Source organism: Antedon mediterranea, chromosome 6, assembly GCF_964355755.1.
Source record: "Antedon mediterranea chromosome 6, ecAntMedi1.1, whole genome shotgun sequence".
NCBI lineage: Eukaryota > Metazoa > Echinodermata > Crinoidea > Comatulida > Antedonidae > Antedon > Antedon mediterranea.
In genome coordinates, this window is record NC_092675.1 from 10,154,884 (window position 1) to 10,182,418 (window position 27,535).

Genomic DNA, 27,535 nt, shown 5'->3' on the forward strand with positions numbered 1-27,535 from the left:
ATGCATGCTGCCTGATTGCCAGTGATCTAAACAATTATAGGTACGCAGTTGTCTGGCGGTGTCCTTTGTACGAATCGTTCGTGGGCCAGCTCGTTTCATTCATTCATTCATTTGCAGCTTTTAGAAATTTACAGACACGTATCACTAGTTGACGCTCATACAGAGAAGAAGGTTCACAAACAAGTTTACGAATTTTTCAATTTACAAACAACTTTTTGTACTGTGGGGCACGTATTTGGAGGATTTTTGGAGATGAGGGTGAGGTATTGGGCATGTCGGGGATGGGGGTTCGCAGTTGGTTAAGGGGGGTTCGCTGTAAAGGGGGGGGGGGGGGGGTTCGCCCGAACCATAAAAACCCCCCTGGCTACGGGCCTGGCTACGTTAAAACAATGGGGCCCATGGGCCTAGCTAGCCTACTACTAGACGATTGGCCCATAAATAACAAAACCCATCCTATCAACCAAACTCCTAAACAATCTAAACCTAAAACATTCTACAAAATCGGCTGTAAATATTGAAGCAAAACAAGGTCCGATCGCCGTCCACACGTATGGTGTCCCGATCGTCTAAGTAGGCCTAAAATAAATAGGTTTAGTTTACTCTCCAAAAAAGCGCAGCGGATACTCATGCATCAAGCAAGTAGACCAGGTAGTAGGAAGGAGACCTAGCCGATCCGGCCCAGTTAAAATTGAGCTAGCTAGTGTAGTAGACCCTATGCGAATTGATACTACCAGGCCTTTTACTATAGGCTGCACTACACAAATATTCCAACTCTCTCATTCGAGCTATATTATCTATACCATTCCGGTAGGTCGAGTCGACCTTCAATCAAATACTGTACATCGTTCATGTTGTGATTATAGACGGGGTATACTCGACCCGACCAGTTTGGTATTGTTGTATCTGCTTATCACGTGACGATGCCAGGCATGGGCAGCAGAGAGAGCACGTGTATCGTCGTCTCGCTCGATCCTCAGCGGGAATGTACAGTATACGTTACGCTTCATTGATTTTGATTTTTCCCTAAGTCGGTGCGAAAATCGGCAAACGTAAAGTGCAAACATATCTAATTTTTCACTGTTTTGATGAATTTTCATAAAAAATTGACTTTATAAATGGGAAGACCGACTAAAATTACATCAGATAAGTATAATTTTACAAAAGTAATTGATATGGTTTATGATAACGAGTCGTCGGAAGATGGACCATTTCACGAATTTCCTATTTTGTAACCACAGTGTGATTTTGCCGTAGCTGCACTTGTAATCTGGCCTGATTTCACAGCCTTCGTTCTGCTTCACTGGGCGCTTATATAAATTGAAACTTTTACCATTCAAGAGACAAACAAATATATTTTACATTTTTTACTATTCATTTTAAACCCGGAACCCCCCTTTAAAGTGGGATATTCAATATTTTAGAAATTTAACGTACCTTAAATATAGAGGGCGGGCGAGTTTATAATTGTTTTTTTCGCGGAATTGGGATGGCGTAATAAATAGGCCTGGATAAGGTGGTTTAGATAAATGCTTCTTTCGAAGGTATTAATTGACTCTTATTTATACAAAATAATTGTTTAGTTATAACGTTAGTATGTGCTCTAAATAACTAATTAATATTTACTTAGAAGTTAGTGGGAATTTAGGCTAAGCCTAGCTTTCACGGTTTCTTCCGTCTCTTCCCTTCAGCAGGCTTCGGTAAAAACGGCATTTCACCTGTCTCAACTTAGGGCCTAGGCCTAGGTCTAGTTAGGCCTAATATAGTATATCATGATGGGTCATCCTAGACTAGGCCTACTGGAAAATCCCCAGATCATGGACTTTAGGACTGTTTTAAGGGCCAAGACTGAATGACTAGGCCTTGGCCAAGATCATGTTAATAATTAAGAACTGTTGGTTATTCTTTTTGGAAACTGTATTTCCTGAACACCCATTATTTATCTATCTAGGCAATACTACTACTACTAGGCCTAGCTATAGTCTATAGGGTAGCGGAACGATTCGGCCCTGAGACAATTCGGCCTGGGACGTTTCGGCCAAACTTTATTTTCACAGAGACTATGGGGTAGTACTACTACTAGGGATAAAGATGCAAAAAAGCAAACATTTTGAAAACATTGTCGAAAATGATCATTTTTTAGTCACGCGGACGATGTAAACAAGTTACGCCATCTGTTGGCCACTTGGCGAATGCATGAAATAAACAAGGTTTTCGAAGTAATAAATTGAATATAAAATTATGTTTTTCCAGTAAATATCAACATTGTTAATATCAATAAAATACGGATTGTTAAACACCTTTAAAAACTTGATAATACCAAAAAAAAATGAATATAAATTTGGTCTAAAGTGAGACGTTTCGGCCAACAAAGTGGGATGTTTAGGCCGAATCGTCCCACCAAAAGTGGGCTGAATAGTCCCGGACCGAATCGTCTCATGGACGAATCGTCCTGGAACCGTCTATAGAGGCTTGACCGACCAGGCCTATTTATTATCCGCAATATGCGGATAACTTCTTGTATTGTATTGGATAATTTTTTTTTTCTGTATTATTCTTCTTTTTTTGTGCGTCCCGTTTCTCTAAACAGAACACATCAATACTTTTTGTGCACCTCCTATTTTTTAAAAACGTCATTGCATGTGATTTTATGAATTTTAATGATTGATCATAGATTAAAAACCAAATGTCATTTTGTATGACACTTGGTGAAAATTTTATTCACATCAAATGTCAACTTTCTTTCAATTGTAAACATTTTTCAAAATCATGCCTATTATACTCCTCAGGATCACCACCGTCGTGACCCCAAATTTGTTTAAACTTATAATGCAAGTAAAGTTGTAGATATGAGTTAATGCAACATTGTTACCTCTCGGGTATTGTGACGTCATCGTATGGCCACCCGAATATAAATTAATTGTCTCTTTTGTCATAGCACATCACATTTAATAGAGCACAACTCACTTATTTATACCTCAAATTCTCCTAGATTTTGCTATTTGTTTGCTCAATTAATTATCTTTCGTAAGGTTTACGAACATTTTAATTTTGGTGACGTCATCATAACAAACAATTTAAATAACGTATTTTCATCCTTAACATTAAATTTCAATGTGTTATATTTTCTCAGAATGAAAAGAGACCCTTTAAACGGTTTAAACGGTTTCTGGAAGCTGTTAAATTCTAGATACGAATTCGTGTAAAAATGTTGCGTATGATGTTGGCACATCATCATATGGCCAGTTAAATTATAAAAGTCGTATTTTCATCTTTTGCGTCATAGTTCACTTATCCAAATTTCTTTAACACTTTAATATGTTGTTGCTCAGATAATTTCCTTCCAAAATTGCTATCTTCGTTTTTCATTTTGATGACATCATCATGATAAAAATTGAAATAAAAGTTGGGCCCCGGATATGGCTAGGGATAGAATAGAAGGCTGGGCTAGGGTCTAATTGAATGAAATAACATACAACATGAAATGCAAAACACTTTTATACTTTGATTGGCTTTTCACTTACATTCAACAACTTTGCTCTTTCTATGTTTTTGCTCTAGCATACTATAAGTCTATGCATTACAAATAAGCAAATTTGTTCATCATTGATTTGTATTTTTAAAATTTTCTTTTAAGTTAATTTCATCACAAATTTAGAGGTTTATTAGGATGGCAGAGCAGAAAATGCAGACTACTACAAAGCTCTGGGAATGCCAGAAAAAGCTGGGATCAGGTGGATTTGGCGATGTGTTTCTTTACAAAAATAAGGTATTTAAAGAATGTTCCACTGAAAAAATAATTCTTAACATTTTAATGTCACCTAATAGTTCCACTTTGACTAAAAATGTTATCGAAAAAAAAATGTACTTAAAAAACTGTAATTTAAATCATAAAATAACCAATGGGTTTTAGACATTAAACTAACCTTAAAGATGTATTGTCTTCTAAAACACGAAAAATAAAGATTAATCAGACTTTTAATAGGTTTTTTAAAGCTAATCACTTCTGTAGGGAAAAATAAAATGACAAAATAAATGGTTAATTCAAGCAAAAACCCATTGGCCGGCACGCAGTCAATGTGACAGTTTTTTGCTGTACATTTGTTTCAATCCAACTATTACAGTATGTGACAACATAATGGCAAAATAGAAAAATATATATTTCTTCATGGGGACAATACATCTTTAAATCAGTTAGTTGAACAAGAATGTTGCTTCTCCCAATGTGAATGCACTTCATTGTGCCTGTGTGAGCCCACAGGCTCATTTACACTAGGACGATAACGATTGATGATAAATATATAAGCATGCATTTATTTTACATTAAACAAAAGAAATTAGAAAGGTTTTTGTTCTAGAACTATAGGATAATCATTTATGCTGTCTTTGATAAAAATAATAATTTTAAAATTCCAATAAAATGACGTCATAATAAATAAAAGCAATAAAGACTAATTATGACGTCATTTGATTGGACGTGTGAAAATATCATTATAGATGGTTTTTCTATTTTCTAGAATGAACAGTTTTTTATATTTCTTTTGTTTTATGTATGAAAAATGCATATTTGTCTATTTATCGTCGATCTTTATCGTTCTAGTGTAAATGGGCCATTACTGTATGTTTACTACTATACTGTTGTCAGTGACCAATAAATGGGTCATTACTGTATGTTTACTATACTGTTGTCAGTGACCATTAAATGCAATTATATGTTTATACTGTAGTTAACATTTAATCTACACAATTTATTTTAGGAAAATGGCGAGCAGATTGCGATCAAAAGGTGCAAGCTTGATCTAGATGGTCAGATCCTCCACCGATGGCAGCAGGAGATCAATATTATGCACAAATTAAACCATGATAATGTGGTGAGGGCATGTCAAATTCCAGAGGAACTTATAGAACCAGAAGCCATACCATTACTGGGAATGGAGTTTTGTCAAAACGGTGATCTTAGGAAGGTAATGAAGTGACTATAAATAGGAGTAATTGGTTTAAAGATGTATTGTCCCCCAAAAACTGAAGAATGAAGATTAATATTAAATCATACTTTGAATAGGTTATTTTGTAGTTTTACAGTAGGTAAAGTTATGTGACATTAAAATGGCATTTTCAACAAAAGCGGGGCAATACATCTTTAATTGGGTATGAATTTTTAAAGTGCAAAAAAAGTATTTTGACACGATGTGTAAACAAAATAAGGAAGGGAGAAAGTGCAAGCTCATGCCTGCAACCAAACCGATAAATTATAAAATACTTTATCCATTCTGTAATTGGCGAGTTGCATGCATATGAAATAAAACATTAAAAAAGTATGGAGATAAAAACTAATGAAATGCAGTTACTGTAGCATAGCACCTATGATTTTTGGCCATTCTTTGGATTAAGATGCCTGCTTTCCTAGTGAAGCTATACAAACTGATTGACAGGCATAAAAACCAATGGAGTATATTATAATATTAGTGATTCACTAGGTATAAAGAATAAATGGGGTCATTTTAAATTACTGGCAGAAGGTATTAAAATGTTTAAAATCATTTTACAAATTTCTTTGGAAGATAATGGAAAGTATTTAAAATTATGATTCCCTTTTTTTTTCAAGATAATGTATTATTTCAATGCTTTTTTCTTCATTAGGTTTTGAACTCACCTGAAAATGTGTGTGGATTGGATCAAAGTACAGTGCTTACATTAGCCAAACATATTGCTTCAGCTGTTGAATACCTGCACTCCATGCGGGTAATTCATCGAGATCTAAAACCTGAAAATGTTATTATGCAGAAGAATGAAGACGGAACGGTGGGTAGTTTTTATTAAAATAAAAAAAGAAAGAATATTAAATGAAACACTACAACCAACCCTGTTCAGTTTTTTACGTCCCGAAAGTGTCTGCTACTGTAGGTCAAATCATAATTAATAAATACAATAGGTACAAGAAACTTTATTTATCTTCGTAAAAAACAAAGAAATGTTGGTTGTCAGCAAATCTGATTAAAAAGATACACATACATAAACAGACTATAAAATGACAAAAAGTGTAAAAGTGTAAAGGTATAAACAGTAACATTAAAAATCCTTAAAAAGTTAAAATCGTATTGTTACAAATTACATTCTAGAGACACCAAATATGATTAGAGTTTGGCACAAAGGAATTTCTAAAAAGACATCGCACATTACATATATATTATTATTGTTGTTTATTTATTGTATGTTAAATTTACAGATTACATATAAATTAATTGATCTTGGATATGCCAAAGACATGGACCAAAGTAGCATTGCTAGGACATTTGTGGGAACTCTTCAGTACCTGGTAAATATGTTATTCCTATTCACCACTGCTAGTAGGATTGAAAGTCATGCCCTTTCAAAGTAATCCCCTTAAATGACCCTTTGCCAGCACTTCCCAATTCTCCTGATAATGGCCGGAGTCTCCAGATATTTGTAGTCATCTCCCGATAAAATGCAATTTCCTTCCGAAATTTTGGATAAACAAAACATTATAAGGATATTTCTATTCTGCTTGATAAAGAAAAAGAGAAAATAAGCTTAATATAGGTCTGCAAGATGTAATATTAAATTAATAATAAATTATGTATTGTTTGATATTAGTGAATAATGATCAGGCATCATATTTTCTGACATACCCATGTTTACTATATTATAAATACCAATACCTTTAAATTGTCAATACCCACCACCCCTCCCTTTTCTCAAAATATTATAGCACCTCCTATAGTTTGGATATGATTGCGTAAAACCTTCCAATATTTTCTAAGGGGAACTTGACTGAATACATTTTTTTCTAGGCACCAGAGTTATTCACTGCTAAGCCATATACTAACACTGCTGATTACTGGAGTCTAGGAGTTTTACTTTTTGAGAGTATTTGTGGAGTGCGACCTTTTCTACCTAACATTCCGCTTGTTCAATGGTTAGTTATTGTTTTGTGTATATAATAAGATCATAATATTTATTGTGAAAATGCTGTCTGTGATGACACCATTGTACAGTGTTCAAGGATAATACTAAATTAAATAACACTAGCAAATATACCCACCCCAGAGTAGGTTTCAAATGTAGTTTGAAACGTCACATTCATACTCGAACTATATCCACAGGATTACGTACAATTTGAAAGTGTTGTGATTTGACCTTGATAACTTAACAAATTTTAATTTGACCTTTGACATCAGATGACCTTGGGTGGCGCCGTTCTTGATATCGGATTCATACTCACCCTTTCCCCAGGATTGTTTTCCCCAATTTCCCGCTCAATCAAACAATTTGAAAATGTTGAGATTTGATCTTGACCTTCGGCCTTAAGATACCAAATGCAAACTCGTTCTTGAAGACCGTGTTACCCCTAGTCTCTGAGTAAAACCAGACAGACACACAGAGATTTTGTCAATTATAGATACAAATAGATAAAAAGGACTATGTTTATAATAGATGAATTATTTAATATTAAAACCATAATTACTTTACAACAAGATATTTCTTTGATATGATATGTTTTGTTCAGGCATGATACTGTTCGTCAGAAGAAAGAAGCCGATATTTGTGTTTATCTTGATTTAGATGGTAAGCATGTTTAAATAATAAAAACTGAGCTGACAATGATTTATAAACAACTTATTTTGGTTTAAAAACAATTCATTAGCAGTACTGTAGCTAGGTATGTTGACTTGACAGTGTGCATATATTATAGGCTTTAACTGTTTAATGACTTGTCCACAGTTTGTTATATACATCCATATAATATTCTGATTTTTTTTAATAATCTAGGGAGTCCAGTTTACTCGAAGCATCTGCATGAACCTTTTCATCTGGGCAAGTAAGTTATTTTTTTTTTTTAAGCTCAGGTACAGGCATGAATTTTAAATATAATATCTGGTTAATTGTACATAAATCAAATGGTTGTTATAATCAAGAAGAAAAATACAAAGTTTTTGCAAAATTCGGTTATAAAAACCAGGAAGATTTTTTTTCAGTAGTTGGGTAGTTTAACCTAACTTGTCTGGTGACTCCCTAGAAAGTGAAAAAAGATGGTGGATATACGGTGGATAATTTTTGCTATAGTACAAAAATAAAACTAAAAAAACTAATAAAAGTGAAATAAAAATACTAGAAACATAAAATCCAAGTTATAGTACCCACATTTGTTACCACTCTGTTTATTTTTCATATTTTTTTTTTTAAATGCAACATTTGTGTACAAAAGAGTAGAGATTTTACTGTGTAATTTGAACTATTCCCACTGATAAGAAAGTGCTTATTTTCAACAAGCTTGTGTAACACAAATAAAATCCCTAAAATTATGAAACATAGGAAAAACTATAGGTTAATAATTATTGGAATGTATGATATGATCAATAGAAATGTTTTGCCCGCACCTGGCCTTTAAGGTCAACAATTATACTGTATGTTGACCATTATCAGAATATTATTGTTAGCTTGAAAATATGCAGTACTAAATTAATCTACTTTCTTCAGTGTGAGGAATTTGATTCTTGATTTCTTTAGCTTTCATATGTTAATCATTTTATAGGAATGCTACAGTATATGTGTCCAGAAATGTATCATTCATTTTAACATTCAATATTCCAACATCATCTTCTATTCGAATAATTAATTTTACATAGTTAATGGAAACTCTAATAATAATAATATATGTTATATCTTTATTTTGTTGTTTCAGAAAATATCAAGAGATGTTTGAAACGTTCTTTAGATTTCTTTTTCATTGGGATCCCAAAATTAGAGGTGGCCCACCTGATGCAGTTAGCAAAAGAGTTCAATGTTTTGCTTTTCTAGACTCCATTTTGACTTCTAAGGTAATCAATAATATTCTTTTAATTATAATTTTAATTGTAAGAATGGGAATGTAATTAGTTTCTATTACAAAATGATGTATATTGATGGGTATAGGAACTATAAATAAGCTAGACAAGTCTAGTCTCAAAACATAAAATATATATATACTGTATATAAAAAATAACTTATAATTATGTTCTACATAGTTCAGTACTATAATAATAAATAAGTAATTAAGGCAGTTGTGATCTGATTGACATATTGTTTATTCATGAAATTTGCTCTGATGTTCAATAGCAATACTGATATACTGCAACAACACATCATGTGAATAGTATATAAAAACAATATATAAACATCACAGGCACAGAATACATTCTAAACCACCCGGTGATATACTGAAATTTAATTGATTAATTTGAAACGATAAAGATGAGGAAATCTTTGGAAATGAGAAACATTATTATATTAGAATGTATTTTCTTTTTATTTTAGCTGATAAATGTGTTCTGTGTCAACAGTCAAACCACCCACTCCTATAAAATAAATGAAGCCACTACTTGTGATATCTTGAAAAATGCATTACATGCTGAGACAGGCATCCCTGTTGAAAATCAAGAGATACTATTTTCTACAGGAAACCCAGTAGATGTGAATGCAACTGCCCTCCAGTGTTGGGGTGGTTGTGTGAGTATTCCTAAATGTTTGTTTATAAAACAATATGTCTATCATAATCTACAAGTATTGCAATGTTTTTATGGGAATTTAAGCACAGATTTTGTCATTTTTTCTATTTCTTTTTGTTCAATACTTACAAAGCCCACAATTTAAGACTATATTTCTGGTACATCTGTAGATTTGTAGACGTAAATAGATGTAAAAGATTTGGTATTGAGAAGGCATGAGTTAGGGACCTGTCTTTATAAGTTTGTTTTATGCTTGCACTCAATGCTTCACTTTTCTCATAGGACATTGTAGGTAGTCATTAGTACATAATATACTGCATGTACTGAGGTGCGGTGGGATAGCTGTCTCCTGATTTGGTGAACACTACTATGTCCTTACGGGGGTCTAGTCTGAATGTTATCAGATGCAAAACATTTTTATAAAATTTACATTTCGTATATGAATATTTGTTTACTTTGATATCCTAGGACAATACTGACATGGTAGTGTATTTGTTTCACAAATCATACTTAAACACAGAACCTCAACCACTTCACATTCCTGAAAGAGTTCAAGAAATCTGTGAGTCATTTATTTACTGTATATTAATTATTATTTTAACCATTTGTTTTTTCTTTTTGTAAGTGAAAACATTTTTTTTTCTACGGAAGTGATTAATTTTTATTAAAACTACAAATGGCCTTTTCAATCTTGGTTTTATTAATCTTCATTTTTTTTTCGGGGACAATACATTTTTGATATTTTATTAATTTCAGTGGAAAAACCAAACATGTTACAACCTTATGCAGAACGCAAGAAAGCTGGGGGTCAGGCACTGTTTCTCTGTGCAGACACTGAAAGGTCTTTCAATAAACTTCTGGATGGTGCAAAGGCAGCTGAGTGAGTATTGTTTTATTCAAAGTGTAGTAACATCTCTGATATGCAGATTCCAATTACTAACCATATGTTGTGAGAATGCTTTGCAAACCTTACCTCATCTTTTTTGTCTGAACCCAGTATTATCAATGCAATTTTCACTTTGTTGCATCCTAGTGGAAACCAAGCTTTATGTCTTTTATTTCATGCTTGGAAGCTAACTGTTTATTGTTTGATCTTACTATTGAGCAGTTTGCCAAATTTATTGTAAATAATTAAATTTATAACTATAGTAATTTAAATTTTTATTTTCAGAATATCTATGTTAAGCAAATTAAATGAGCTTTCCAGATTGACTGATTATATGAAAAAGATGCAAGGTAACCTTGAAGGAGCTCTCGACTTTTTTAAGACAAGGTACTCCAAATCTCGGAATTTAATAAGCTATACACATTTTATTCTGCCCATACTAAAAACAAGCCTTGCTGATGCTGACAAATAGTTAAAAAAAATCAGCCTCTTGCAACCACCATTTAGATCATATCTTAAATTGAATGTTCATATTCTTTATACTATAGTGCTAAATTTGACGTTGAACAGTACAAGCTGCAAGAAGCTAGAGGACTAAGTAAGCGTACTCATTGTTTTAAAAAATATTATATATTTTCATTATAAATAAGGAAAGACAAAGATGAGGAAATCTGTGAGAATGAGAAAAATATATATATAACACAACACAAAATACTATTTTGTTGACATAAATGTATTTTTTTAAATCTTAATTTCATATATTTTGCCCTATTGTGTTCAGGTCGACAACATTAATTTAAAAAGGCAAAATTAATTTTCAAAAATAATGTTGCAAACATTACAATGACAAAATAATGTTTTATTCCAACCAAATTTGTCTTCAACAAAACCTATTTGGCAACAAAATGCTCTACAATAGAACTCTTTTGTCAAAATTAGTTCCAGTTTCTTTTTATACATTTTCTCAAGGCCAATTCCAGAAATATAATATAAGAGCATTTTTAATAAATCTTCTTAAAATATATTTTGTTCATGTAGCTTCCGACAAAATATATCAAATGTGGCAAGAATCTTTAGCAGATGTGGACATGTTACAATGTGTAAGTAGGCCTACTTTGTGTGGGTTTGTAGCACCAGACAGTGGGGGTGGGGGGGATGCTGGCCTCTGTCAGGGATCATTGACCAAGTTTATCAGGGAGAAAAATAATACCTACTACTACCCTACTGAGTGTGCCCAATCTTTAAAATTGACTAAAACTACAGTCTATAGCAAGTGGATGCATACTTGCATGTAAAATTTGCTCAAAAATTTGAAGTTTGGTTACAATTGAATTATTGGCGAACATTGAGATAAGCATAAATTATAGAAATATAAGATAAGATAAGACAATTTTATTTCGTCCACAAAACAAGTTGAAATAATGGTACCATAGTTAACGGAAACATAAATATCTATCTTAAAGTTACCAACATCAAATCAAAAGTCAAATATCCAATCATTTTTCTCTTATGTGCTGATATACATGAACACCTACTGTATGGTAAGTACTATGTATAGTCATCTGTATGAAATCTTGTTAACCCAACAGCATTGTTTATCTACAGAACCTATCATCTTTTCAGAAATCTCAGACGGAAGAAATAGAGAAGAAAGTACGTCTATTGAACACTCGAATTGGTGAAATTAAGCGGAGCCCTGTTATACGACAGCATTCCAGCTTTAATGCATTGTGAGCATTTTCTAAAATATTATTTTGATTTAGTCTATTAACCTCAACAGGGTCTTCACAAACTAAAAAATCATTTCGTTTATTTATGATGTTTAACACAATGAAAATAATAATAAATGTATAAAAGATTCAATATTCCCTTGTTGCCATACTGTAAATCAATGTGTTAATTTATTTACAGTGTTAGTCAAGTGACAAAGTTTTATAAGGATCTGAAGAAAACAAAAGGTATGTGATTCTATTTTTAACATTTTCATTTTTTAAATTACTCTGGTGAAATATACCTTGTTAAAATTTATTTAATAGTTATTTTTCTCGTCAGTGCAGCTCAGGTTTCAAAATGATACGTACCGCAGAACTGGCACAATATATAGGCTAAGCCAGGTATGCGGGACATGGTACACTGATTATGAACACAAAGAATGCAGAAAGGCAATGAGTGTGCTATGCAAAATGTTAAGAATTCACAAAATAAATTATTTTTAAATATAAGTGGAAGGTTTCTTTAGAATAACAATAAAAGGGAGATATAAAGTTGAATTTTAATGGGTTTAATTGAATGACCCAACATTTTCACAAAAAATGAGGTGCTGAAAGGATAGTTATGAGGCAATGGAAAATACTAAGGAACAATGAAGTCGTAGTAAAACTGTTATGTCATGTTTTTAAAATTGTTCATAACCGACACGCCTCTTACATGTATTCACAATTTTCTAGAGTCTGTCATTTTCATGGTCACCTCACCCGAAACAGTATATACAACTTTATTGTGCACAAAGCTAGGGGTATCGAACCTTAAGCTTTCTACAATATAGGAATCAAGGACTGGAATGCTCTTCCCAATGATCTAAAATTCATCAATAATCAATCTATTTTTAAAATTAGATTAAGAAAGTATCTCATCGCTGATATTCCTATCTGATTTTATATATTGCGGTTTTATTATATTGTTGCTCTTCACTTTATATATATATTTTTTTTATTGTACTTTTTTTATATTATCTTTTTAACATTTTATATGTGATTTTTTATTATGTCTTTCACATTTCCATATGCTTTTCTTCTATGATGATCTTTGTTCACTTTCACATCTCTGATTTCTCTTGCAATGGACCCCATTGGAAATAAATTGACATGTCGATTTTATGGGTCGTTCTTACAGCTATTCACTTTGGTTTTATTAAATTTTAATATTCCAATTATTTGTATTTTTTCTTTGTTATGTATTTTAAATGTATTGTTGAATGGGTGCTAAATGAATAAATGAAAAAAAAAAATGAAAATGAAAAATATGTTTTTTTATTCATTATACCATGATGTTGAACACTGAACAAATATTTGATTTTCTAATTTATTGTATTTTATATAGATGATGGGACTAATTTTTTTGATAATGCTAGGTTAGTTTCTATTGTGAAGGGCTGTATAGAAAAGAGAAAGCAACTTACAAAAGATGTTTTATCACATATTCTGTAAGTAATCTACACACATCTAAAGCTATGTCTACACTACCAAACTAGTTTGACGAAAAAAGTGTGATGTGCCCAAATATGGTAGTATGTCTATATAATATGGGCACATCAAGTTTGGTAGTGTAGACAGAGCTTAAGAATATAAAAATATTGACAAAAACCTTTTTTACCAAAGTCTTATTTCCATAATATGAGGAATAATTTCCAGAAATATAATGTATATTTATCAATATCTTTCCAGCAAAATTTTACAATTTAAGCAAGAAATTATTGAGGTTTACCAGCAAATGAAAGTTCTTGTTCACTATATGTATGATAATACGGTTAAGATTAAAAAGGTGCAGCAACAGAGACAGGCAGATATGTGGAATTTGTTGAAAATTGTGGTGAGTAACTTTACATTTCCATTGGCTTATTTAGGTTAGGTTTAATCCATTGTGATTATTAGTAGTTTAAAGGCCAGTTTACACAGACAAGCGGTAACGGTAAGCTAAAAATCATTTGAAAGTCTAAACCTATCCTTATCAGGTCTCCCCTCAACCGCACGTCCGCTGCGGGTTTGTGTAATTGGTCATAAGTCATAGATTCTTTATTTTTGTTTACCACTCACCGTTAGTGCTCGTCTGTGTAAATTGGCCTTTAGTGTATGAAATGCTACTCCCACTGGTACTGTATAAATATTTGTGCATTATTGAGCTTGGTTCCCACAAGATGCAATAGAAGGAGGCAAGTGCAGTTGACCAATGACAAGCTCAGATACGACAGTTCAAATAATCAATCGCTTGTGATTGGTCAAATTACTTGCATTGTACTTAACGTTCTTGTACTATATCCTAGTGGGAAAGGGACCAAGCTTTATAGGCAATGCGATAGAGCATCACTACGCTTCGGATGTGAATTCTGTATGCAGGTGATACAGCATCACATGTGATATGATATGGCACTGTTTCACAAAAAAACTGATACAGCACTGAGTACAGTTTATACAACTGTGTAGAAGCCAAAACCCATGGAGTACTTTTCTCTATGCAACACCATAAAAGTTAACATGCAAATATTCTTCTGTGTCTATAGTTCCAGAAACTTCATAGGACATCAGGAGAATTTCAGACTTTTAAACGGTCAGTGTCATCAGTGAGTGATCCAACACATTCTAGATCTTATTCCACATCTGATCAGGCAGACTCATTGTCTTTAATGAATGAAAGTGACACCACCCAAACAATGTAAATACACATAGATTTTGTTTTTATTACATGTTTTTTAATTATTGAGCTTTTCCATTAAACATGTATTGTCCCCAAAACATAAGAAAAATAAAGACTTTTATAGTTTGTAGTTTTAAAGTAACAAAGTTCCATAGAAAAAAAACGCAAAAAAATAAAGTTTTCACTTATATTCATCCAAAAATCCATTGTTTGGCAGCCAATTTGACTATTTTTTCTTTAAATTAAAGTTTTACAGGTAAATATTATTATTATTGTGCCATATTCAACAACAAAAATAAAAAAATAAAAAATTATTTCAGTGGAACAATATATCTTTATTTAAATCTTGATTATAACTTAAAGAGAGATGCCTTAAAGTGGCTGCACTGACATGATGTGACGTTTAGAGGATGTAGTTGAAAAGTGTAACATCCGAGTCCACAGCGCCATATAAAGCAATGATTCATTTGTTAAAATTTGGCGCTATATTAGAACTCGTATATTAAAGATGTATTGTTCCTTGAAACACAAACAAATTATGGTCAAAATATTCTAAATTTAAATTGGCCATATCAAAGTAATATTAAAGTTATTCACCTTAAGTTGAAAATTCGAGCCAAAAACAACAATTTTACAGCTAAATTAATTTGATTACATTTCATCTGGATAATCGTCCGGAGCGAAAGTAAACAAAGATTTCAAACCATGAGTATACATTATGCATGATGCTAATCATCACAAATGAGAAGGTGTTTTCACACAGATCGCGAGGAAGTTTATGATTATGCATACAGAGTAGCCAAATAAGCGCGTTGCATTATGAGATATGTTTTGATAGAAAACTTTGACTGGAAGTCAAAGTTATTTTTTTAACCAAAAAACGTCTGTATTTCAGTTAAATGATTTTTTTTTCAACTCATTTTTGGTGAAAATTAATAACTATTATGATACTTCAAAATGACCCACTTTTTTTCGAAATCTTTTTTTTTTTTGGAATTTGACAAAGGGACAATACATCTTTAAGGTGATCGTAAAGTCAGGGGTGGGATTATACCGGAGGAACTACGGTATTGTTTATAAAATACATTTTTGTTTTTATTTATTTCAGGTTTGAAGAGATGTTTAAGAATGTTCTAGAGGATCAAGAGAAAACAGCAGCTCATGTACAAAGTATGGATTGGAGTTTCATTAACCAGTCATAACAGAGGTCATGAAGGTCAATTAATGACCTACAATATTGATCATTGTTTCCTTTTTAGGTCATATAATGACCTGGAATTGATAATTTGTAATTTATGTAATTAGAGGTCAACTAAACACATGCGATTGATCGTGTAATTAATATTTAAATTACGTACAATTGATCATTGTTTCAGTTATACAATGAAACATGGAAGTTTGATCAATGTGTTAAATTACATTTTTGAGTAAATATACATAATTTCTATATAAATATATTGCAATATTACAAATTTTAGTTAACATTTTTTTATTATAATCAAATTTTGGCTTGGAAATTTGCCTTGATTAGAAACCAGTGCTAATTTTCATGCTTGTTAATGCTTGTTTTGATGTTTGTTACATGTCATTATATTCCACTGTTACACCCTAACAGTGGAATACAATGACCACAGTGTATATAAATTGTAACATCCAAACACACCTGTCAGTAGCTAATCAAAATTGTACACATGGATTTAGATGCATTATAGATATCATCATTCTCCCTACAGTAGATATGTGTGACCCAGACTTTTTAGTTGTATTTTGTCGTTTCTCATGCCTCATGAGACGATCCAATAGAGCGGCATGTCGGGTGTTGCTCTCGATAGATTCCGCACTTAAGTGTTAGTTCACATGATGAACCGCTTGCAAGCAGATGAACCGCTAGAGAGTGATTCGAGACGTAAGAACGTGGTATTAATTTCTTGGTGTAGGCAAACAATTTAAAAATATTATTTACTCATACTGTATAATATGTAACCATGATTTTAGAATGTGTATATTAATTTATCTACTTAGATATTTTTTTATAGTATTTTAGTGTTATTTAGAGTTTTGACTTTGAGTAATTTCATAAAAATAGCCTTTAGTAATGGTCATAAAGTATGACAACATATTGAGGGTATTTTAAACAAATTTGCCAAACTTTTCTTCTAACATATCCCAAACAAAAAATGGTTATTACTTATTTATTCGAATAAATGGCCTGCTTTGAAAAAACGCCACAAGTCATTTATTCGAATAAAATTTCACTCTTCCATGCATAAAGGGACTATGCTGTCCTTGCTATGTAGGCCTATTCTTTTCATTTTTTTCACTGGCTTTCAAAGAAGAATAAACTGAAAATAACATTTGCATGTGATGCTAGTAGCCAAAGAAGTTACTTGCTATTTTCTCAGATTTTTAAGAGAAGAAAACAAAGCAATGCAATGTTTATGGTTTGAATAATCTTAGTTGGTGGACCAATTCGTAGTTAGTTTTAACGGTAGCTTAATTTACTGTTGTTAGTATTATAATTTAAATAAAAATAAAATAAAATACATTGTGTTGATTACTACAATAAACAAGGCCACCTGATTGCCAGTTGTCTCATGTTTATATCTTTTGATAACATTGAATAGACTAATATATTATTGTAACAATGCAAGATGAATTATATAGTTATTTTCTTAGTATGGGGTAAATTATAATTACGTTATTTATTGTTTTTTTTTGTAAGTCCCAAATGTTAGTATGGGGTAAATTTACGTAGTTTGTAAACAAATTAGCATTCACTCAGTATACTAATATATTTAGAACAATGAGAATTTAAGTTTAATTACAGGCACGTGTAATTGTTTGTAGTAGGCCTAAGCTTTTTTGTTATCATTATATTAATCGTGCTAATAGCTAAAGCTGCTTAGGTCGACTTACCGCGAATTTTAAAGAATAATGAACTTCATATGCGCATATTTTGAATCGGAGTAACTGTATACCGTAGTTAAGAGTTGACTTTTATACGCCTGATATATGAGATAATTTTTAAGGCTTAAGTTTTTATTTAGAAAATTGTAATTATTTAACAAAGAAATGCATTTGATTCATTATGTGTGCGTCAGGCATCCAGCAAAAGACATTTAACCGCTTAATCTATATATAAATTTACGTAAGGGCAAAATTCGGTAAATCGCGCGTAATTTCTAGAATGTTTACTCGATGGTATATAAAGTTGGTTCGTACTTTCGGTACTGATTTTAACCACCTGATGTAACCCTGTTTACTAATTAAATTGAGTTCGGTAATTAGTTATTGACGATTAAAACGAATTTAGGTTCAACGATTTGCCCCAAATAGGGGTGTTTTCCGATCGTGGTATACACTGTCTAATGTATGTCCATCTTGAAAAATACCCGCAGACAATAATACGAGGATGCTTCGCATTTTCCTATCTCCTACGATAATTGTTTTTAATGGCTGAAAACCGGTTGAACAGCTTGAGTACAGCATCATAATGTTGAAGACAGGCCGATTTTCTTTAAAAAAAACTATTTTGATAGATTTAATATACGTTTATACAAATGTATTGATTTGAAATGAATGGAACATTCCAATCTCTGTTCCACAAGTGTCTATTCCTTCAGGTGTCGTAAAGGCAAGTACTGTATACTCATAACAGAAATTCGATCCATTTTTTTTTCAATCTGTGCTGCAGAGGTTGGATATAGTTTTTTTAAACGGATAATGAGCTAGCGTTTTCAGTCGCCGTATATTATGTACAAATCTTTATTATTGCAGTTAAACCACCCACGTGACATCATCACCCTTCCCTCACTACACTGCACCCTTCCCTCACTACACTGGCATGAGTAGTGTTGTAAAGCCAGTAGAGGATAGGCCTACGGTGCATCACATGCCCTAAACGCAGAACAACTTTGGTGGGTAGGGTAGGAACCAACTTAAGTATGAATTGGCTCTAAGAAACAATTGAAAACCATTAGGCCTACTAATTAAGTTGAGTTAGATAATTTAATATTTATTGACAATTAAATCGAATTTATGATTTGCCACGAATAGAGGTGGTTTTCACAAATTGTTTTACATTATATAAACATATACACGTCGTAGTGATGTATCGTTACATGTACTGTACTATTTCAATCGACTAGGACGGTGATAGTTTCAACAAAGTATTACATCGCAATGTTTTACTGTGTTTAGTGGTATATTATTTGTAAAACATGAAAACAATTAATATTTCGTTACTACATGGATAAAGAATATATTTAAAAAGTGTTCCTCTTTGCACCCATCCTCTTTCCTATCCCTCAACCCTGTTACATACAAAACACAAATTAAGTTTGTTTAAATTTGACTTAAACAATTGGTCTCATTTTGTGACAAGTTTCTCTTTCGGAAGTAATTCCCAGGGTGCTAATTTTAGTTCAGTACATAAATCACAGTGTCTATTTATTCGTTCCTGTAAACGACATGTATTATTGTCCTGCGGTACGTACATTTGAAATCGCCAGTTTTTTAACGCTGAAATTATTATGTATTCGAGAACCATCTGTGGGCACGACCTAGATGGTACGCGAGCGTACCATCTAGTATAATAACAATAAACCTAATAAACGTCTGGCCCCCTTTTTCTGATATAACAAATAATACAGTATTAATCTTATACTGTGCCAGTTCCATCAAAAAGGAGATGTTCATGGCGCAATGATTGAAATCATGTAGTAAAAACGTTCGAGTAGATGATAAAGGTCTTAAGCTTTGATTTAAAGGAGTTCATTAACATGTTCTGAAAGCAAAAGTAAATGACCGATATGATGACTGATATGTCACAAATTAATTAATCATAAAGTATCAGTATCAAACAGAACAGCCCATTTCAGAATGAATACAAACAAAATGTGATCAGAGAGCATGGACGATGGACCGGAAAAAAGAAATCGAATCGAATGATTAAAGCTGTACTACTATTTACTTTTTATTTGACATTTAAATGTTTTCTATCACTTTATGTAAGTTTAACTACAGGAAGTGCTAAATGATTAGTATCTCTAAACTTTACTCATTTATCATTGAATTAATTAGTTAGAGTTGTGAGTACGTTTGCAAGTTGTTTCATAGAACTCTGGCTTGGGTACAGCAAGAATCCAGAAAATGAGCAATAACCGGCGCCATTGGTGGCATGGAGTTCGTAGTTGCTTCCAGCTTTTAGAATAACGTTAACGTAATCGCCGCTGTTGAGATCAAGTATGACTGTGTTGCTTGACATCTCATGGCCGCCATTTCCATTGGACCAAACACAAGATTGCTCAACACCATTCTTCGTCAGACAGCCAAATGCGACGTTTGCAGCGTCATTCTTACTCATCAAAGACAGGTAGAATACGTAAGTTCCGTTGATATTGGCGTTAAATCGACCAGTATTAACGTCATAGTTGTCATTTACGTTGTTCAGGAGGACATCAAACACTACAACTTGATTCTCTGTTGATGATGCGCTGAGGTCGTTTCTAAGCTTTGCCGAGAATGAGGATCTCTGAGCAGTTAATCCAGGTGGAGAGATTACAATAGCTCTACACAATGGCAGCATTAAAAGTGAGACAACACCAAAAACATACATTCTGTGGAAATAATATATAGTAAATCAAAATAAGTAATGACAACGATGAACTTCAATTACGATTCTTTTACTGTAAATGACATTTGCTACTGCAGGGAAGAGTTAAATTGAATTGTAATTTAACTCTTCCCTGGTTACCGTAACATAACAATATAATAATAATAATTAATAGAAAACAATGATGACAATGATGTGGGCATCAGTGGCTAGACCTCAATGGAGACAAATAAAATACTGTATTAAGCAAATATGTATGACTTGTTAATAGTTCCGTATCAATAAATTTAATTAAATATATGGGCCAATATACAAAGGTGTAGGTGGATCGCAATAGAGATACAAATATAACTCGAATTTAATTCGTCACTTTGACGAATTATAGGTGATCATTTTCATAATTTTACTGACATTTAATTCACATAAATATGTTAAAATCCTATCGCAAAATGTTGATGTATGCCATCCTATGACCTGATGGATTATATCCTTAGTGCTGAGTATTGAGTTGAGCCTATTAATATACGGTATACAGTATCAATCAAAGTAACATTTATTTCTCTTCTTTTCTTTCATAGAATATAAAAATTAACAGTAAATATGATTAAAATAAGAGGGGCAACATTCCAAAAAAGCGAAGCTTGTATAAGGCAGCCCATAAAAACTGAAAAAAAAAACAACAGAACACGGGAACCGGAAAAAACAGGACAAAAACAGTAATGAAGACTTTTAGTTTCAGGGTACCGAAAAGACTAAATATCAAAACTACAATGAGTGAAAGGATAATTACACATAACTAGATAAGAGGTGCCGTTTCAATTTAAAAGAAAAACTCTTCTTAGACAAAGCACTTTTTATATTAACTGTGGTACGTTATCCCAGAGTTTAGGACCAGTGAACTTAATGCTATGTTTAAAAGAAGTAGTTTAAAAAAAAAGGAATACGAATTTGTATTTGATTTGCGCTCCGAGTTTTGTGGTTATGAAAATTAAGATTGAAACTAAATAAATCATCAAAGTATGATGGTAGGATCGAGTTTAGCCATGAATAAAGGAAACACTTTGTTGAAGATGGTTAATATCCTGAATTTTAAGAAGACCAAATGAAGAAAATAAAGGATTGGAATGGGATAAGGGAGGAGCATTTGCTATGTATCTTATGGTTTTCTTTTAAACTGATAAACTGATAAAATACTTTTATTGCAACTTTTGGGTTGAATTATACAAAAATATATACTTATACTTAAATGAAAATATATCATATCCATCAACAATAAAAATCAAATTACACAAAACATCGAAGAACAGACAAAACAGAAGTCAGGGGGAGATACGACTGTGCAGGGATATTTATGCCTACCACTTGTGAAAGAGACCAAAGTTTACAATGAAATTTTTTGATCGTTCCGTTTTTACTTTTGGATTTAAGTAGGACGGGTATGTATTACTCCAAATAATATTACAGTAAGTGAGGTAAGGGAGGATTAGTGAACAGTAAAAAATCCGAAGTATGTTTTGAGGGATGAAAGATGATAATCTATATATGATACCAGAACTTTTGGATATTTTGTTTTCGACTTGAGTAATCTGATGTTTCCAATTTAGTTTACTGTCCAGATAAACACCAAGAAATTTAGTTTTCTCAACAACAGTATTAATTGATCTATAATTTGTAGTTTGAAAGTACTGGTATTTAGTAGTGTTTGTGAATTTTTGAACACCATACAACAGCACTTCTTTAGATTAACAGAAAGTTTGTTTGCAGAAAATTATGTTAAAATTTTGGGTAGATTTTCGGTTGATATTTTAAAAAGGGAATCTATATTTTTATCAGTGTAAATTAGGGTTGTGTCATCAGCATACAACAGAAACGAAAACATATTTGAGGCATTATGGATATCATTTTATGTATAATAAAAATAATAGAGGCCCAGGGAACCTTGAGGGACTCCACAAATAATAGGAAGAAAATCAGTAAGGGTGTGTTTAAATTTAGTGCATTGCTTGCGGTTTGAAAGGTAGCTTTTGAATAAATTATATACAAGGCCACGGATTCCATAATTATGTAACTTATATAATAGAATATCGTGATCAATTGTATCAAAGGCCTTCGAGAGGGGCATTTGATAACGTTTTAGTACACTGTATATATATATATATACAGTGTAATATAGGCCTAGTTGAAATTACGGGACCCACGTCATGTTCTAATTTTTGGTATGATGACGTTATCAAAAAGAAATTTGAAGATGATAATTTCGAAATATAATGAATTGACCAAATAAATATTTGATTTGAAAGAAAATTTGGCACGTAGAAGCGCAGTGCGAGATTTTGAATTTTATATAACTTTGACGAAAGAGATGAAAAAACTACTTTTTAAATTCAACTGGCCGGCCATTATGATAACGTCACAACATACGTTACGCTTAATTTTTATATGAATTCATATCTACATTTCATCAGCTTTCACATTAAATTATATTCGTCAATGTCAGCCTTATTTATGAAGAGCTGTAAAGATATTCAATTATACATTGTAGCTGAAATAACACGATCTACGTTATTCAAATTTTTACGCGTGATGACGTCGTCAAAATAAAAACGGTGGCAACTCAGGAAAAAGATAAATAATTGAGCAAGCACATAATAAAATTTAATAAACAATCGAGTCTAAATAAACAAGATGCACTCTGTTGAATGTTATAATCTAAAACTCAGTGGCTTCCAGAATAAGTTGAAGAAAAATGGGGGTCATCGTGCATTCTGAAGAATTATGTTCATTTTTAAAAAAATGTGTGCAATTAATGTGCACATTTTGTGTCATGTTTAACCTGCTCGTATAGCATTATTTTAAAGTCCGAATGTACTCAAATTGTGTTAATGTACCATGGTGAGTAGAATGTGATTTGTTCAAAAATCGTAATTTTTTAAGTTTCTTAAGCATCGCGTGCGCAAAAATGTTTAAGCACGCAAATGGCCTAATTCATCTATATATAAATTATGGTTAATTCTGATATAGGCGAGCACAATGGAAAAACTTCGGTACAAATCTCTGCCTTGGATACCTACATGATCTATCTCAGATGTAGGCCTACTGCGAAACGTACGGTAGATTTGAAACTGACCTGCATGCATGGTTGGTTTCAACTAAGTTGGCCGTTGGTGCTTGGTGGCGATAGCAATTTTAGTTTTTTGTTTATTTTCGGACCGCGCGTGTGAAGTTATATAGTAGTACATATCAAATTTAATATATTCATAAAACATAGGAGTATATTGTGGGGAATAAGTATATAAAATTACATAGAGAGAACTGATGATAAGAGCTTTTGTTTCAAATCAAATGAAACCCCGATAGCCGAGTTGTTGAGTAAGCTGCCTGTATATAGTCCATGGGATTTAGACTTTTAAAGGGGGATTCTGGGTTTAAAATTGGTTTTAAATATCGTTTATTTATTAAATAAAAAATATTATAACAATATAGACATGTCAGAATGAAGAAGTAATAACGAGAAATTAAAAAAATTAAATTTCATATACATTTTAGGGTAAATTCATGGAAAGTCTGTTTTTCAGCAGCTTAGGGAAGCTCATTAATATTCATGAGATATTCACAAAATCACGTCACCAGTGGATTCCAAACTCGCGACGTCATTGTGTTTTTGTCAACTAATTTACATCTCTCTCCCCTGTCAAACGACGACCACCCGATCATTGTGAAATACATTTTTTGTAGATTTTCTAAGCTAGGCCTAAAGTGTAATAATAACAGTAGTAGCATATATTTATTTGACATTTAATGAAATACAAAATTTAGTACAGATACGGAGTCATAAATTATACTATTTTTATACCTCTATAGTACAGATCGTATTATCGGCTTCACGTACAATACTACTCTAGGCCTAGCCTAATAATAATAAGGGCGAGAGCCATTCTGACTAGGGATTCCATGCCACGATGGCTACGTTAAAACAATGGGGCCCATGGGCCTAGCTAGCCTACTACTAGACGATTGGCCCATAAATAACAAAACCCATCCTATCAACCAAACTCCTAAACAATCTAAACCTAAAACGTTCTACAAAATCGGCTGTAAATATTGAAGCAAAACAAGGTCCGATCGCCGTCCACACGTATGGTGTCCCGATCGTCTAAGTATAGGCCTAAAATAAAATAGGCTTAGTTTACTCTCCAAAAAAGCGGATACTCATGCATCAAGCAAGTAGACCAGATAGTAGGAAGGAGACCTAGCCGATCCGGCCCAGTTAAAAATTGAGCTAGCTAGTGTAGTAGACCCTATGCGAATTGATACTACCAGGCCTTTTACTATAGGCTGCACAACACAAATATTCCAACTCTCTCATTCGAGCTATATTATCTATACCATTCCGGTAGGTCAAGTCGACCTTCAATCAAATACTGTACATCGTTCATGTTGTGATTATAGACGGGGTATACTCGACCCGACCAGTTTGGTATTGTTGTATCTGCTTATCACGTGACGATGCCAGGCATGTGCAGCAGAGAGAGCACGTGTATCGTCGTCTCGCTCGATCTCAGCAGGAATGTACAGTATACGTTACGCTTCATTGATTTTGATTTTTCCCTAAGTCGGTGCGAAAATCGGCAAACGTAAAGTGCAAACATATCTAATTTTTCACTGTTTTGATGAATTTTCATAAAAAATTGACTTTATAAATGGGAAGACCGACTAAAATTACATCAGATAAGTATAATTTTACAAAAGTAATTGATATGGTTTATGATAACGAGTCGTCGGAAGATGGACCATTTCACGAATTTCCTATTTTGTAACCACAGTGTGATTTTGCCGTAGCTGCACTTGTAATCTGGCCTGATTTCACAGCCTTCGTTCTGCTTTCACTGGGCGCTTATATAAATTGAAACTGTTACCGTTCAAGAGACAAACAAATATATTTTACATTTTTTACTATTCATTTTAAACCCGGAACCCCCCTTTAACTCACACAAATTGCAAGAAAAGGTTTTTTTGATGAAATGTGTTCTTTAGACAGTACTGAACACATTTATCAACGTTAGGACATTTTTCGACAACAGGAAGTAGCCTAATTTGCATAATTAAAAATGGCCGCCATTTTTAATAACGTACTCTGTATCTTGGAAACCGCTAGTCACAGATATTTAATTATGGTGTCAAAATCGCTAGAATATATGTTTTTATATTCACTTTAATGAAAAAGTTTGTCCAAAAATGAATGGAAGTGCTATTTCTAACATTATTGACCTTTGACCTTGATTTATCATATCTCAGCAACCACTAATCGGAGATATACAAATTAGGGCTTAAATTGTTCAGAAACTACACATTTATATCCAGTCTAATGGCATGTTTTTGAAAAAAATGGCGGATTCTAACATTATTGACCTTTGACCTTGATTTTTCATATCTTAGCAACCACTAAACTGAGAGACACACAATATGGCTCAAACTGTTCAGAAACTACATATTTATATTTAGTCTAATGGCATGTTTTTGCAAAAAATGGCCGATTCTAACATTATTGACCTTTGAACTTTGCACTACATAAAATCGCATAACTTTGAAAATATAGTACATATGAAATTATTTTTAGTGTCAAATTATTCAGAACATACATGTTTCTATAGAGTCCAATGACACATTATGTCCAATAATGACCTATTGTATGGTTATTAACATTTGAACTATATTTGAAAAAGATTTTTAAACCCGGAATCTTCTTCATGTAGGCATTCATTAGAACATGTGATTTATTTATTTATTTATTTTATGTCTTTAGGCAATGTGGCCAAGGATTACCAATAGTGAATTAATCACTGTCCTATCAGATAGGTGGTAATCCCCCTGATACAGGGGCTATTGTGTGAACCAGTTCACCGGGGTAACCCCTACTCTTTTTCGAATAATGAACTGGGTTTCTTTAAAGTACACACAGGTTATAACTGTGTACACTGGACCTACGGTTTATAGTCCTTATCCGAGAAGACTTGTTCCACCACCAGAACTAGGAGCGAGTCGGCCTCGAACCCTTGCCAATGTTGCTGTTGGCTCTTTAGGTACGGTAAACGGCGCCTTAATTTGGCTCTCTAAAATGTAAGAGTTGCAACGTTGACTTATTATGTTTAGTTTAAAGTAGGTCATGGTACATTAAATTTATAAGCATAAACTATTGCATTCATCCATAAACTGCCTATAAGTTTACACGTTTGTTTATTTTATTTCTTATCGTTTTTGCAGCTGAAGCTGAATTACAAGATATTTATATTAAAAGCATTAAAATTGATGGTTAAAAAATGGTAAAAATTAAACCACATAGAAACATGGTACATACACAATACATTCACGTAAAAAAAAGTACAAAAACAAGTTATAAAAGGTTAAAAACTATACACCACTAGTAGTCGTACTGTATATGGTTATTGAAATAAATAAATAAATTCCATAAGAAACTGAGGTTTTTACTGTATACGGCGAAAATATTGCAAGTGGTGGTCAGCCTAATTAGGAGTCTCGATAGCCATATCGATCTTTTAAAATTCCAGTTGTCAACAATGCGTCTATTAGTAGAAAATGCCTTCTTAATAAGACTATAGTTTCAACCTAAAAGAATGCCCTCAAGAGTGATGCTATACTTAGAAAAATATAAACTAAATAAGCTTTAGAAATTTGTTTTTTGAATATGCCATTTAATGGCAATTTAATTTGATCAAAAAATAAATTACTAACTTGAAAAAAACGTTAATAAACCTGCAAAATGGCATGGCCTATTTCAAGTATGTACAATATATCATAAAAAAAACTACATTTTTGTTGGCTCTGTTAATAGTGTCAACACCAACTTTCTCCTGAGTAAGATGTAAGACCTAATTAAAAATCTATTAATAATCCAAACCTATAATGTATGTATACATAGTCTAATATTTTTTTTTTAAGTGAATATTTTCAGTTTTTAAATTTAATTTAAATCAACTGGTTACATGCATTTTAAATTACCACCATATTCCAAACAAGTAGTGCCAAATCACATGTTCTAATGAATGCCTACATGAAGAAGATTCCGGGTTTAAAAATCTTTTTCAAATATAGTTCAAATGTTAA

At 32.5% G+C, this 27,535-nt stretch overlaps 2 protein-coding genes across 3 annotated transcripts; one reads left to right on the forward strand and one right to left on the reverse strand.

Moving 5' to 3' along the window:
* Window positions 1–699: 699 nt before the first annotated feature.
* Window positions 700–17,990, forward strand: LOC140050970 (inhibitor of nuclear factor kappa-B kinase subunit beta-like). 2 transcript variants are annotated; one of them, XM_072096001.1, is made up of 21 exons: window positions 700–1,541; window positions 3,635–3,766; window positions 4,755–4,961; window positions 5,638–5,799; window positions 6,224–6,313; window positions 6,810–6,934; window positions 7,526–7,584; window positions 7,789–7,837; window positions 8,702–8,837; window positions 9,313–9,504; window positions 9,972–10,065; window positions 10,260–10,383; window positions 10,675–10,776; window positions 10,938–10,987; window positions 11,428–11,489; window positions 12,013–12,119; window positions 12,301–12,347; window positions 13,489–13,591; window positions 13,833–13,977; window positions 14,666–14,817; window positions 15,908–17,990. In XM_072096001.1, exons 2-21 carry the CDS (start codon window positions 3,668–3,670, stop codon window positions 15,999–16,001), a joined length of 2,199 nt encoding a protein of 732 aa, XP_071952102.1. In that variant the 5' UTR covers window positions 700–1,541; window positions 3,635–3,667; the 3' UTR covers window positions 16,002–17,990. The 2 variants fall into 2 exon arrangements, with proteins under 2 accessions (XP_071952102.1, XP_071952103.1); XM_072096002.1 differs by lacking the exon at window positions 700–1,541 and adding an exon at window positions 1,577–1,874.
* Window positions 17,991–19,873: 1,883 nt separating this feature from the next.
* LOC140052413 (C1q-related factor-like) lies at window positions 19,874–20,416 on the reverse strand. The gene has a single exon (XM_072098024.1). It carries the CDS (start codon window positions 20,414–20,416, stop codon window positions 19,874–19,876), a length of 543 nt encoding a protein of 180 aa, XP_071954125.1.
* Window positions 20,417–27,535: the final 7,119 nt, after the last annotated feature.

Excerpts from the sequence above, each read along its gene's own strand:
- LOC140050970 (XM_072096001.1), top strand. The coding sequence starts at position 3,668 with ATGGCAGAGCAGAAAATGCAGACTACTACAAAGCTCTGGGAATGCCAG. Across the intron at positions 6,935-7,525 it reads AACATTCCGCTTGTTCAATG|GCATGATACTGTTCGTCAGA; the intron begins GTTAGTTATTGT and ends TGTTTTGTTCAG. Across the intron at positions 12,348-13,488 it reads GGATCTGAAGAAAACAAAAG|ATGATGGGACTAATTTTTTT; the intron begins GTATGTGATTCT and ends TATTTTATATAG.
- LOC140052413 (XM_072098024.1), bottom strand. The coding sequence starts at position 20,416 with ATGTATGTTTTTGGTGTTGTCTCACTTTTAATGCTGCCATTGTGTAGA.